Source organism: Mercenaria mercenaria, chromosome 13 (genome assembly GCF_021730395.1).
Source record: "Mercenaria mercenaria strain notata chromosome 13, MADL_Memer_1, whole genome shotgun sequence".
Lineage (NCBI taxonomy): Eukaryota > Metazoa > Mollusca > Bivalvia > Venerida > Veneridae > Mercenaria > Mercenaria mercenaria.
Genome location: NC_069373.1, coordinates 26660231 through 26674466, shown reverse-complemented (window position 1 = coordinate 26674466; position 14236 = coordinate 26660231). Strand labels below are relative to the sequence as shown.

At 37.9% G+C, this 14236-nt stretch overlaps 1 protein-coding gene across 2 annotated transcripts in view; it reads left to right on the top strand.

Moving 5' to 3' along the window:
• Positions 1-14236, top strand: part of LOC123529251 (uncharacterized) — a 228720-nt gene that overhangs the window by 156046 nt on the left and 58438 nt on the right. For both annotated transcript variants that reach the window (XM_045309491.2, XM_045309490.2), the window contains exon 8: positions 8098-8234. In XM_045309491.2, coding sequence (XP_045165426.1) covers positions 8098-8234 — 137 coding nt within the window. The remainder of the gene's footprint in view (positions 1-8097; positions 8235-14236) is intronic.

Sequence of the window (14236 nt, the reverse complement as noted above, 5' to 3'; positions counted from 1 at the left end):
AAACAACTATAGGGTTTTATGTATACAAATTTTAGTCCAAGTCTTTTGTTTATAACATACTGTATATATAGTACAATATTGTTTATACATCATTGACAGATATCAGTTCATTATGCTATACTGCAGTAGAGAAAATTAGGTGCCTTCCAATAGGGGACTTTGTATTGCATGGCAATACTTCATTCACTTGTTTTTCTTTAATTCTTCTGCTTTTTGAATTTCTAATGGTTTGTAATAAATAGGGGCGTAGAGCACTCCAGGTTCTGATGCTACCAATTTTCCTATGATTTTGGCAAACTCTTTGATGGTAATTTCTGAATATTTTAAAATATTTTTACAATGTGATACTATGTCTTTGGCTTTCCTAGGTGTCAACCGGACTGTCATTTCCAAAGAATTTCGGAGAAATCCTACAAATTCTATTTCCTGTGTAGGTATCAGAATGGATTTTTTAGGATGAGCAGTAAACCCTAATCTATCAGTCAAAGTAACTGTGTCTGAAACATTTTTAACACAATCATTCTGCCAGTCACTTTGAAGTAAAATATCATCAATATAATTATGAAACATTGATATTCCTGTCTTTTCTCAGACTTGAAAAAACAGACTTCAAAATTTTTGTGAAAGTATGAGGTGCACTCGATAGACCATTAGGGAGGCATGTCAACTGCATTAATTTGCCTTTCCATGTGAATCTCAAGTACTTTCTAGACTCAGCTGCTATTGGGACACTGTAATAAGCATCCTTAAGGTCTAATTTAGCAAAATAAGACCCAGGTTTTATAAGTGGTAAAGCTGATTGGAGAGTTTCCATTTTGAAATGTTTTTTCTCAATGTGTTCATTAAGATTACTCAGATTTAATATAAGTCTATGAGATCCGTCAGTTTTAGTCCGAATAAGCTTTCTGTTCTCATCGATCTCTTTCAACCTTTTGCTTAAATCATCTCTGAACAGTTGATCCGGTGTAACAGGTGAATTTTCCTGACATAACGCTCTATATTTGGTGTTAATGTCAGGTGTTAGCAGCCATTTCCTTTGGGTAGACAAGTCTCTATGTCCATATGCCATTAATGTGAACGAGTCCATGGCCAAATCCATTACTTCTTCAGCATCAATGGTTTCATTTTGGAGGGATTTGTTCAAAAGGGTTACCAAGGGAATCATACCTGTTGTCAGATAGCTTTGCATTCTTTGGAGCAATTTGTCGGAATCTTTAATCTCCTTATTAGTATGTTTACTAGTCCATAGTGATTTTTCAACTTTTGGCACGGACAAAAATTCACAATTCTCCGGACGAACATATTAACTCATCAAAATTTTCACCTGTTACACTTTTGTGTTCTACCGGGTTTCGGAGACCTTCATTTACAGTTTCTGCCAGTTGGGTTGCCACTGGAGGTGCGTATACTGTTTCCTTTACAAATGAATCTTTCATAGACTTTAATTTTTGCATCTTCCTGTCTTTAGAAGTACTCTCCTGAATGTCATTGTTTTTTTGTACTTTTGGCGACGAAGGCCTGACCGTGTCAGAAGCACACGAATCGGACAGCTCCCCCTCAGACTGAGAATCTGACTCGGAAGAAGAGATCGTAGTGACTGTTCTTTTCCGATTGTATGTTTCGGATTTCCTCCTCTTTGCCATATCCTCCCAAAGGCTTTTGACCGCCTCTGTCAAAGTATTCAAGCTATTCTGTTGGTCTCTGCACATTTTTTGCGTTGTTTGCAGCTGATGCTCTATGTCCATGGGCGCGGCCATGTTGTTTACTGTGGAACTACAACTGGCCTCGTTTTGGTTTGTTGTGTAACCGCCCATTGCCTCGTTTTGAATCACATAATAATTGCTTTGTCCATAAATTGGCGTGTTAATACCAGAAACAGAGTTGGATCTAGCACTTTCCGTGGGAACTGTCACTGTTTCAGCCACGGAACCTATCGAATTATCCAAAATGATTATATTGTTATTCGATTCTTCTGCCATTCTTTTCGAGGTCATGAGAACAAAGAAGCTTCAGTCGTCCCCTAATAAATCCAAAATTTTGTAGGACCGAGAGCCACCCTCAAGTGGGTGAAGTTGTGGTCACCGAACAGTGTTCTAGTCCTTCAGTGTAATATATTTTTGACTGTCGACAGTTTCGTAGATCCTATTACTAAGCCTGCTTGCGCGTGTTGTGATAACCTCATTCTGATTTGTGCGTCACGTGATCGTGTTCACTCCAGTGATTCTGATTCGGTAGATTAGGATAACAAAATTGGAGTTTATAAAAGATAAGTTGGAATGTGTATGATTTTGTTATAGCAGTTCAGTTTAGATCGCACTTTAGCGAGAGAAAGTCACATGTTGTACATGCAGTTATAAAGTGTATTAGAGCCAATTGGTGGCTCGATTTTTGAAGGAAAGATTTGTTTCTTGATTTAATTGTTGGAGATTGGTGGCGTACATTTTATTGCTTTGCCAAGAATAGAGACAGAAAATGTTGCGGAAGCATTGTTAGATGTGTTCTCTAGAGTAGGTTTTCCTTCTGAAATCTTAAGCGACAGAGGTAGCCAATTTACATCGCAACTTATGGAAGAAGTATGCAGGCTCGTGTCCCTTAAACAGTTGTTTATGACACCTTACAACCCAAAATGTAACTGCCTTTGTGAGAGAATGAATGGAATTCTCAAAAGTATGCTAAAGAAAATGTGTCAGGAGAGACCCAAAGACTGGGATAGATATATATCTGCTGTATTGTTCACATACAGAGAAGTCCCACAATCCAGTACAAGATTTTCACCATTGGAATTGTTATATGGTAGAATAGTGAGAGGTCCAATGCAGGCACTGAAGGAACTTTGGACAGAATACGTACTAGATCTAAGGAACAGACTTGAAGAAACATGCAGAACTGTAAGGGAGAGCCTCAACAATGCAGAAGTAGAATAAAAGCATCACTGTGACAAAAAGGCAAGAGCACGAAGTCTCGAGCAAGGAGACAAAGTTCTAGTTCTCCTGCCTACATCTCACAACAAACTCATGTTGCAGTGGAAGGGTCCATTTGAAGTAACTGAAGTTGTGAACAAATTTGATTATAAAGTAAAGGTAGGCGACAGAGTAGGTGTGTACTACATAAACCTTTTGAAGAAATACGAGGAGAGAGAAGATAAGGTCTGTGCAAGTGTAGCAGTTATAGAAGCAGAGAATGAAAGTGAAACTGGTGTAGTTGACGATGAGAGTTTGCTAAACTTAGTAAACACAAGCAGTACAGAGAATTATAGAGATGTTTGTGTAAATGAACAGTTGTCGAGAGAGCAGAAAGCAGAAGTATATCCTCTTCTTGAAGAATTTAAAGATATATTCACAGATGTACCAGGTACAACTGACCTTGAAGAACACAAGATTGAATTGACTGATGAGACACCGATATGTGTTAGACAATACACGATACCTTGCGCAAAGAGAAAAGACGTTGAAGACAAAGTTAAGAATATGTTAGCGACTGGAGTCATAGAACCAGCAAATTCAGATTACAACTCCCTGGTTGTTCTTGTGAAGAAGAAAGATAATACAAACTGCTTTTGTATAGACTTCAGACGCATAAATTCTATCATGAGATTCAACACGCAGCCAATGGGTAACGTAGAGGACATTATGGCGATGTTGCAAGAAGACAAATACTTTACAAAGATAGACCTGACTAAGGGTCATTGGCAGATACCAATAGAAGAAAAGTCGAGGCACTTGACAGCATTCTCTACTCCAGAAGGTAGTTACCAGTTCAGAAAAATGCTGTTTGGGATGGTAAATTCTGGGGCAACATTCAATCGAATGATGAGAAAGTTGTTGGCTGGAGTAAAAGGTGCAGATAACTATAAGGACGATGCCCTTGGACACACCATAACCTGGGAGAGGAGAAATCAGAATACGGGAGGCAAGACTGACAGTAAAGCCATCAAAATGTATGATTGGATTTGGCATGATGCAAATGGAAGACGGTAAGTTGGACAAGATACGTAGTGCTGAGAGACCAGAAACTAAGAAGCAACTTAAGTCATTCCTTGGTTTGGCGGGATACTATAGCAAATTCATTGGGTCCTTCGTAGAGATCGCTGCTCCTCTGACAGACCTTACAAAGAAAGGTCAACCGAACAAAATAGTTTGGAGGCCAGACCATGAAGCCGCCTTCAAGACACTGAAGCAGTTACTGACTTGTGCGCTGATATTACATTTGCCAGACTTCTCCAAACCGTTTGTGTTGCAGTGCGATGATTCGGATACTGGGGTTGGAGCAGCGCTTCTACAGAGGTTCGATGATGGGTTGTTTCCCATTGCGTATGCAAGCAAGAAGCTTTTGAAACGGGAGAAGAACTACTCAATAATAGAGAGGGAATGCCTAGCTATGTTTTTTGGAATTAAGAAGTTCCACAAGTACTTGTATGGACAACAGTTTGAACTGCAAACTGATCACACACCTTTGGCCTACATTCAAAAATGTAAAGTTGAGAGTAGTCGCATTATGAGATGGGCATTGTTCTTGCAGAATGACAAGTTCCGAATTGAGGCTGTCAAAGGTACAGACGTCTGTGCAGATTACCTGAGAAGACTTGATACCTGAGGGGTTCGTGTTGAATTATTCTTTGTAGTTGGAAAACAGTTGAGTGTTTTCTTGAGTGGGGGGCTGTCAGAATAATTCATTGCTGCCTGTTGCAAAACAGCCTTAAACCAGAAGTTGTAAATATATACTGTACACTAGCTTTAACAGCAGAGAGAAAAAAAGTTTATCTGTATTTACATGTTGCTACATTATACAACTTGTTAAATCCACTGATAAAATATTCACTGCAATAGAGAGAGAGGTGTGGTTACTAGGTTATTTATTGGAGTTGTGAAAAGATACACTGGAATGTGTATGTTTTTGTTATAGCAGTTCAGTTTAGATCCACTTTAGTCACATGTTGTACATGCATATATAAAGTGTATTAGAGTCAATTGGTGGCCCGATTTTCAAAGGAAAGATTTGTTTTAATTGTTGGTGATTGGTGGGGTACATTTTATTGTACATAATTGTTGATTTAATTGGCGAATATTTTGGCTGTTTGGTTGTTTAATTGTGGTTTATTTCAAGTTGATACTAAATTGTTTGCTGGCAGTTGGAATTGTTGGTTCTTTTGTGAATTTGAAGTTTATAATTTGGTTGGTTGAATTTGTGTGTTTATGGGTTCTTTTGAGTTTTAGAGGTGTATAAATTGATTTTCTGCAGTTTGGTGGTGTATTGTTTCGAACATATATTTTACTCTGAGTTTTGTAGATTAATTGTTTGGTTTTGAATGATTGTTGGATAAAGCTTGTGCTGGCTGAGCATAAGTATTGAAATACTTGCAATATTTTGTATATCATATATACCTGCATATATGTGATAAAGCTTGATGAAAAGTGGTGCAAATTTAGTTATGTTCGGGGACAGAATGTTTGTGGTGTGTGTTTGATCTAGGTGTAAATAGTACGTCACCATGCTTAAGTATGCATTGAAAAATATACAGAAAAACTACAAAAATACACACACAAATAAAATAAGAAAACAAAATAAAAGTGCTAGTTTCCAAGGTAAAGATTAGCCAACACTACCTCCCTAGCCGTTGGTAATGCCTAGCACCGACCACCATCAAATCCTGACAAATACCTTATATAATATCCAGTTATGCCCTGGACAAGGTTTTCAAAAAAGATAGATAATTCAAAAATGGGACCACCTAGAGTTATGGTTCTTTGGTACTGCATATCCTCTCAATGAGCTCTATCATTGTAGAGAGTTAGGACTTGGTACCTTCAATACTTCTTTAGCTCACCTGAGCCAAAGGCTCATGGTGAGCTATTGTGACCGCTCAGTGTCCGTCGTCCGTAGTGTGTCCGTCAACATTTTCTAAAAAAAACTTCGCCTTGAAAACCACTGGGCAGATTTACACCAAACTTCACAGGAATGATCCTTGGGTGGCCCCCTTTCAAAATTGTTCAAAGAATTCCATGCAGAACTGGTTGCCATGGCAACCGAAAGGAAAAACTTTAAAAATCTTCTTGTCCAAAACCACAGGGCCTAGGGCTTTGATATCTGGTGTGTAGCATTATCTAGTGGTCCTCTACCAATATTGTTCAAATTATCCCCCTAGGGTCAAATATGGCCCCGCCCAAGGGGTCACATGGTTTATATAGACTTATGTAGGGAAAACTTTGAAAATCTTCTTGTACAAAACCACATGGCCTAGGGCTTTGATATTTGGTATGTATCATCATCTAGTGGTCCTCTACTAAAATTATTCAAATTATCCCCCTAGGGTCAAATATGGTCCTGCCTGGGGGGTCACATGGTTTATATAGACTTATATAGGGAAAACTTTGAAAATCTTCTTGTACAAAACCACATGGCCTAGGGCTTTGATATTTGGTATGTATCATCATCTAGTGGTCCTCTACCAAAATTGTTCAAATTATCCCCCTAGGGTCAAATGTGGCCCCGCCTGGGGGGGTCACATGGTTTATATAGACTTATATAGGGAAAACTTTGAAAATCTTCTGGTACAAAACCACAAGGCCTAGGGCTTTGATATTTGGTATGTAGCATCATCTAGTGGTTCTCTACCAAAATTGTTCAAATTATCTCTCTAGGATCAAATATGGCCCCGCCTGGGGGGTCCCAAGTTTTACATAGACTTATATATGAAAAAAAGTTTAAAAATCTTCTTGTCTGAAACCACAACACTTAGACTTTTGATATTTGGTTTGTAGCATTGTCTTATGGTCCTCAACCAAAATTATTCAGATTATACCCCTTAGGTGAAAAGAGGCCCTGCCCTTGGGGTCCTAAGTTTTATATAGACTTATGTAGGAAAAAAAGTTGAAAAATCTTCTTGTCTGAAACCATACGACCATTGCTTTTGATATTTAGCATGATGCATTGTCTACTAGTCCTCTACCAAAATTATTCAAATTATGCCCCTGGGGTTAAAAGAGGCCCCGCCCTGGGGTCACTTAGTTACTATGTGAGTTATATAGGAAAAAATCATTTGATCCTATTTCCTAGACTGTTTAATTATAATTACCTGATGACCCCAAGTAATATGATGTCACTTGACTGTGACCTTGACCTACTGACCTACTTTCTTGTTTTTTTAAGATACAGCCTTGAAATTTTGATGACATACACAGTTTTGCACACCAATCGTAAAACTGAATTTCATTGACCATGAATGTGACCTACTGACTTTCTTAATATTTTATCATCAGTTTGATCTTTGAAACATGTAGCTCATATTACTCAGGTGAGCGATCCAGGGTCATCATGACCCTCTTGTTGAGTTTTGAGTTATCCTCTGGACAAGAAGTGTGACCAACAGATGGATGGATGGACAGACAGATGGATGGCTGGATGGACAAGGTGGAAACTATATGCTCCCCTCCTTCGGGAAGCATAAATAAGAAGCAGTAATGCTATATGCTATGCGATATATCTACCTTTTTTGAAAACCTTGTTTGGAGCATAACTTGAATACTATGTAAGATATTGACTTGATATTTTACATATTTATAGATATCAGTGAGAGTGGGGTGCAATGTTAGAGAACCACAACTCTTGCTCACCCCATCTTGAATTATCTCTCTTTTTGTTAATGTTTGTCTACAGCATGACTCCTATCCTGAAAACATTTGGATGGATTTTATTCACAGTACAAATCCAATTTTTTTACTTTAAAAAAGGATAGTTTCTTTCTTGATAGTGTATATATTTGCTTTACATTTATTTGGTGACTCTTATCAAAGTCTGACAAGAATACTGCCATGCTACTTTCAGACATTTATATATTACATTACCCACAACTTGTTGTCCTCTAACTTCATCAAGTATCTATTGCTCTATTCTGCAATAAATAAATTTGTTTTCAAGTAAAAATACATGCTCTTCATTTGTTATATTCCCACCTCACAGGTACATTTCTCCTTAACACAATCTCCATGACTGAAAAGCCCATTATGCTACAGTAATTTCAGGGAACATCCATTGGTGTTACCATCCCCTTGTTTGTAGTCAGTAAATATCAAGAGATGTATTATTATTTACATATTACAGTGTTACAGTGATCAGAACTGTTGTAAAGCAATAGAAGAGATGATTAACAAGGCAGCAGTGCTTGCTTCCAAATACATTACTCAAGCAGATGAACTAGACAACTTCAACAGATATATAAACTATACAAGTGTTAACAGGTAACATATTCTTACTATCTGGGGATGGTTAAAATTGCTTACTAGGTAATCACACTTTAAAATGACTAATACAGTATCGTCTATGTGTGTTCTTGGCATGCATTTTATACAAATCTTCCATCAAAAGATTCTTAGCATCACCCCATTTATATGTTTTCAGGTACAGTATCTTATGAAATTTCCACATATTTTATCAAATACATTTTTCAATCATAGGAAATGCTTATCCTACGTTTCTGCCTGTTATAATTTCTTAATTTTGCAATCTATCAGCAACAACGTTTAACTAAATATCAAATAAATATTTGAGGACTGATGTAGCATTTGCGCTGGCAGTGCAGGAGATACAAACAAAGACATGATATTGTGTAAAAATATGCTTAAAAGTTTAGCCTGCATTGTGTATGACAGTGGTTCAGATGACCCAAAACATATTTTGTCAGATTGTATCAGTCAACTTTGTTCAAATATATGTTTTTTGTTTGGTAAAATCAACTTAGTACAAGAAGTATTCTCATTTTACTAATTAGCTCACCTGTCACGTAGTGACAGGGTGAGCTTTTGTGATTGCCTTCGTCCGTCGTTCGTCCACAATTTCTTGTGAACAAGATAGAGACCACATTTTGCAAGCAATTTTGATCAAACTTGTACAAAACTTGTATTGGCATGATATCTCAGTTCCTTTCGAAAACTGGCCAGATCCCATCATGGGTTCTAGAGTTACTGCCCCTTAAAAGGCCAGAATTTGCTATTTTTGTGCGTCAAAAATTTCTTGTCTGCACGATAGTGGTTTCATTTATGATTTTATTTTAACCAAACTTGCATACAACTTGTATCACCATAAGATCTTGGTTCCTTTCTTGAACTGGCCAGGTCCCTTTATGGGTTCCAGAGTTATGGCCCCTGAAGAGCCAAAATGAGCTATTTTGACCTTGTCTGCACAATAGCAGTTTTGTTTATGATTTGATTTTTACCAAACTTGCACACAACTTGTATCACCATAAGATCTTAGTTCCTTTCTTGAACTGGCCAGAACCCAGCACGGGTTCCAGAGTTATGGCCCCTGAAAGGGCCAGAATTAGCTGTTTTGACCTTGTCTGCACAATAGCAGCTTCATTTATGATTTGAATTTAACCAAACTTGCACAAAACTTGTTTCACCATAAGATCTTGATTGTTTTGTTGAACCAACCAGATCCCATAATGGGTTCCAGAGTTATGGCCCCTGGAAGGGCCAAAATTAGCTTTTTTGACCTTGTCTGCACAATAGCAGCTTCATTTATGATTTGATTTTAACCAAACTTGCACACAACTTGTATCACCACAAGATCTTGGTTTCTTTCTTCAACTGGCCAGATTCCATTATAGGTTCCAGAGTTATGGCCCCTGATAGGACCAGAATTAGCTATTTTGACATTGTCTGCACAATAGCAGCTTCATTTATGATTTGAATTTAATGTAACTTGCACAAAACTTATGTCACCATAAGGTCTTGGTTCCTTTCTTGAACCAGATTCCATTATGGGTTCCAGAGTTATGGCCCCTGAAAGGGCCAAAATTAGCTATTTTGACCTTGTCTGCACAATAGCAGCTTCATTTATGATTTGATTTTAACCAAACTTGCACACAACTTGTATCACCACAATATCTTGATTCCTTTCTTGAACTGGCCAGATTCTATTATGGGTTCCAGAGTGATGGCCCCTGAAAGGGCCAAAATTAGCTATTTTGACTTTGTCTGCACAATAGCAGCTTCATTTATGATAAAAGGCCAGAATTTGCTATTTTTGTGCGTCAACAATTTCTTGTCTGCACGATAGTGGTTTCATTTATGATTTTATTTTAACCAAACTTGCACACAACTTGTATCACCATAAGATCTTGGTTCCTTTCTTGAACTGGCCAGATCCCTTTATGGGTTCCAGAGTTATGGCCCCTGAAGAGCCAAAATGAGCTATTTTGACCTTGTCTGCACAATAGCAGTTTTGTTTATGATTTGATTTTTACCAAACTTGCACACAACTTGTATCACCATAAGATCTTAGTTCCTTTCTTGAACTGGCCAGATTCCAGCACGGGTTCCAGAGTTATGGCCCCTGAAAGGGCCAGAATTAGCTGTTTTGACCTTGTCTGCACAATAGCAGCTTCATTTATGATTTGAATTTAACCAAACTTGCACAAAACTTGTTTCACCATAAGATCTTGATTGTTTTGTTGAACCAACCAGATCCCATAATGGGTTCCAGAGTTATGGCCCCTGGAAGGGCCAAAATTAGCTTTTTTGACCTTGTCTGCACAATAGCAGCTTCATTTATGATTTGATTTTAACCAAACTTGCACACAACTTGTATCACCACAAGATCTTGGTTGCTTTCTTCAACTGGCCAGATTCCATTATAGGTTCCAGAGTTATGGCCCCTGATAGGACCAGAATTAGCTATTTTGACCTTGTCTGCACAATAGCAGCTTCATTTATGATTTGAATTTAATGTAACTTGCACAAAACTTATGTCACCATAAGGTCTTGGTTCCTTTCTTGAACCAGATTCCATTATGGGTTCCAGAGTTATGGCCCCTGAAAGGGCCAAAATTAGCTATTTTGACCTTGTCTGCACAATAGCAGCTTCATTTATGATTTGATTTTAACCAAACTTGCACACAACTTGTATCACCACAATATCTTGATTCCTTTCTTGAACTGGCCAGATTCTATTATGGGTTCCAGAGTGATGGCCCCTGAAAGGGCCAAAATTAGCTATTTTGACTTTGTCTGCACAATAGCAGCTTCATTTATGATTTGATTTTAACCAGACTTGCACACAACTTGTATCAACATAAGACCTCAATTCCTTTTTATACGCCCTAAGAGACGTATTATGTTATCGCCTCGGTGTCCATCTGTCTGTATGTCTGTTGGTTAGCAATTTCCCTTCCGCTCTGTAACTCTTGAACCCTTTGAAGGATTTCAAAGAAACCTGACACAAATGTTCACCTCATCAAAACAATGTGCAGAGCGCATGTTTCGGATGGCTCACTTCAAGGTCAAGGTCACACTTAGGGGTCAAAGGTCATATGACTTTGTTTTGTGTGTATATTGCTCTGCATTTGCGTCGATTGCAGTGCTCTTGTTTTTATTTGGCAGATCCTTTTGTTCACTTACAATATTTTTTTTAATTACTTCCCTTTTATGTTACTATAAATAGCTTATTTAAGAAACTTTTTTATTATTGGCCGTAGGGAAAAACCGAGACCACTTTTCTGTGGTACAACATGGATGGTTCCTCCAATTTTGACATATCTGTACCTTATAAGAATTTTTTTTATTTTGGTTAAATTCTTCCCTTTGTTGTTCCTGTCCATAATACGATTGTTCTTCTTAGCAATCAACAACTCCGGCGTGTTTTTTACAAAAAGAATTGTCATAGACGATTTTCCAACTTCAAAACAAATTTGTTTACCATTTTCGCAATTTTGGTAAAGGGAAGGTACTCTCTTACTGTCTATGCTAAAATCTAAGATCGAGTGGTTTACATTTCTTTCAAACAAAATTAATTTCATATAAATTTTATAGTATTTTGATCAAAGAAATACTTAAAAAAAACACAAAGATTATGATACTAATTAAAGATCAAGTATTATCTTTAACCAAGATCAAACTGAGAAGAAAAAAATTGACACAAGGTGACACACTAATTGCCAACCAAGATCAAACTTTGAACAACAAAATTGACACAAGGTGACACACTAATTGCAAATAATTACTGGCCATTTGATTGTAACAAAAAGAGGATCACACTGTCAGGATACAAGTTATATGACCCAGGGAAGTGCCTACGCCTTTAGTATCTTGAACAATGAATTGGGTCCAATCGCTAAGGTGACTGTGTCTTAGACTAGCTGACAAATGAAATGGAATGTCCTTTGTTAAAACGTAGAGCTGGTGAGACCAAATATCTCATATATAGAATTTTCCTCTGACTACCTTGCCTAAATGATTCGTGTACCAGTGATTAGTAAATGATTTCTATTTGAAGCTAAATAATTTCAGAGATCAAACAAATCACTAAGTGTTTCAAACTACCTTAATCTTCAGTTAATACCGATAAGTTCAAACTCCTATAGGCTGGAGACTCTATACTTGACTGGTCTTTTTGTTGAAGTTCCCGTCAGACAGTGTCTTTGAATCAACAACATACGAGTCCTATCGCACAGATGCTCGGCCTCTGTCCTCTCAACTCTATATATGATTGCCCTGACTCCTGGATGCTCAGCGCCTATATGCTATCATATGTAGCATTCAACTACCAAATAGGTATATCCCCGATGCCTTGGCTGTACTTCACCAGTAATGCTGAACTGTCTATAAGCTGGAACTCTTTTACTATCTCAGTAGATTACCAAACTCTGGGTCTCTGTCTCAGTTTTCCGATGCTCAGCCTATATTTGCTATCGTCTATAGCATTCAACTACCATTAAGGTAAAACTCCTATGCACTGGCCCTATAGCTCAAAACCTTATTGAAATTCTGCAACTCTTCTTTAGTCTATGAACTTCCAAAGTCTTCTTTTAATCCCCCGCCACAAATGGTGCGGGGTTATAGGAATGGTCTCCATCCGTCCTTCTGTAACACTTTCGTGTCCGCTCCATATCTCCTAAACCCCTTGAAGGATTTTCATGAAACTTGGGTCCACTGCGAAAAAAGGGTCAATATACGGGAGTGTACGGTCCCGTATATTTCGAAAATACGGGAGTATACGGGGTGTATATTATAAATATACAGACCTAGTATACAATCCCGTATTCGGAACATCTAGTATACGGGAAGTCCGTATATTTGTCATGCATATACGGGATCCCGTATACGCAGAATATACATACATGTATATTTCCCGTATATATTAAATATACGAGATCAAACAAATCACTAAATGTTTCAAACTACCTTAATCTTCAGTTAATACCGATAAGTTCAAACTCCTATAGGCTGGAGACTCTATACTTGACTGGTCTTTTTGTTGAAGTTCCCGTCAGACAGTGTCTTTGAATCAACAACATACGAGTCCTATCGCACAGATGCTCGGCCTCTGTCCTCTCAACTCTATATATGATTGCCCTGACTCCTGGATGCTCAGCGCCTATATGCTATCATATGTAGCATTCAACTACCAAATAGGTATATCCCCGATGCCTTGGCTGTACTTCACCAGTAATGCTGAACTGTCTATAAGCTGGAACTCTCGTACTATCTCAGTAGATTACCAAACTCTGGGTCTCTGTCTCAGTTTTCCGATGCTCAGCCTATATTTGCTATCGTCTATAGCATTCAACTACCATTAAGGTAAAACTCCTATGCACTGGCCCTATAGCTCAAAACCTTATTGAAATTCTGCAACTCTTCTTTAGTCTATGAACTTCCAAAGTCTTCTTTTAATCCCCCGCCACAAATGGTGCGGGGTTATAGGAATGGTCTCCATCCGTCCTTCTGTAACACTTTCGTGTCCGCTCCATATCTCCTAAACCCCTTGAAGGATTTTCATGAAACTTGGGTCCACTGCGAAAAAAGGGTCAATATACGGGAGTGTACGGTCCCGTATATTTCGAAAATACGGGAGTATACGGGGTGTATATTATAAATATACAGACCTAGTATACAATCCCGTATTCGGAACATCTAGTATACGGGAAGTCCGTATATTTGTCATGCATATACGGGATCCCGTATACGCAGAATATACATACATGTATATTTCCCGTATATATTAAATATACGAGTTTTCAAAAAAAAATCAATTAGAAATGGTGTTTATTAGTGTTCTGCTTGAACATAGATTTTATTTCCATGTATTCGAAGGGTCTTTGAAATTTATCCCGTATAATTGTCGTATTTTAGAATATACGGAACACGTACACGAGCCTGTATATTCCAGATATACGTAGTATACGGAGCCCGTATTTTTGACATATGCGAACTGCAACTGCATCTAATATACGGGACATATACGG